We start from the raw sequence: 578 nt of genomic DNA, 5'->3' as shown, positions 1-578 counted from the left end.
CTCCGTCAGATTCCTGTCAGCTCACAGTCGACACAAACACAGTAAACAGAAAACTCAAACTGTCCAAAAACAACAGAGAGGTGACGTATGTGAGAGAGGATCAGTCATATCCTGATCATCCAGACAGATTTGACTACTGGCCTCAGCTGCTGTGTAGAACTGGTCTGACTGGTCGCTGTTACTGGGAGGTCGAGTGGAGAGGAAGCGTTGATATATCAGTGAGTTACAGACGAATCAGCAGGAGAGGAGGCAGTGGAGACTGTGAGTTTGGACTGAACGATCAGTCCTGGAGTCTGAACTGCTCTGATGATGATGGTTACTGTGTCTATCACAATAACAGCCAAACACCCATCACCTCCTCCTCCTCCTCCTCCTCCTCCTCCTCCTCCTCCTCTGTCTCTGGTAGAGTAGCAGTGTATGTGGACTGTCCTGCTGGCTCTCTGTCCTTCTTCAGAGTCTCCTCTGACTCTCTGATCCACCTCCACACCTTCAGCACCACATTCACTGAACCTCTTTATCCTGGCTTTGGGCTCTGGTCCTGGTCTCCTGGTTCCTCAGTGTCTCTGTGTCCTCTGGAG

The 578-nt window shown here is 50.7% G+C and overlaps 1 protein-coding gene across 1 annotated transcript; it reads left to right on the top strand.

Moving 5' to 3' along the window:
• Positions 1-5: 5 nt before the first annotated feature.
• LOC121938641 (neoverrucotoxin subunit alpha-like) lies at positions 6-575 on the top strand (the record flags this gene model as incomplete). The annotated part of the gene is made up of 1 exon (XM_042481830.1): positions 6-575. A coding segment is annotated over one exon (570 nt), but the record flags the coding sequence as incomplete, so codon positions are not given.
• Between the last annotated feature and the right edge of the window lie 3 nt (positions 576-578).

The sequence above is a fragment of the Plectropomus leopardus genome, unplaced genomic scaffold (assembly GCF_008729295.1).
Source record: "Plectropomus leopardus isolate mb unplaced genomic scaffold, YSFRI_Pleo_2.0 unplaced_scaffold30494, whole genome shotgun sequence".
Lineage (NCBI taxonomy): Eukaryota > Metazoa > Chordata > Actinopteri > Perciformes > Serranidae > Plectropomus > Plectropomus leopardus.
The sequence above is the reverse complement of the archived record's forward strand: the minus strand, read 5'-3'. Positions and strand labels throughout refer to the sequence as shown.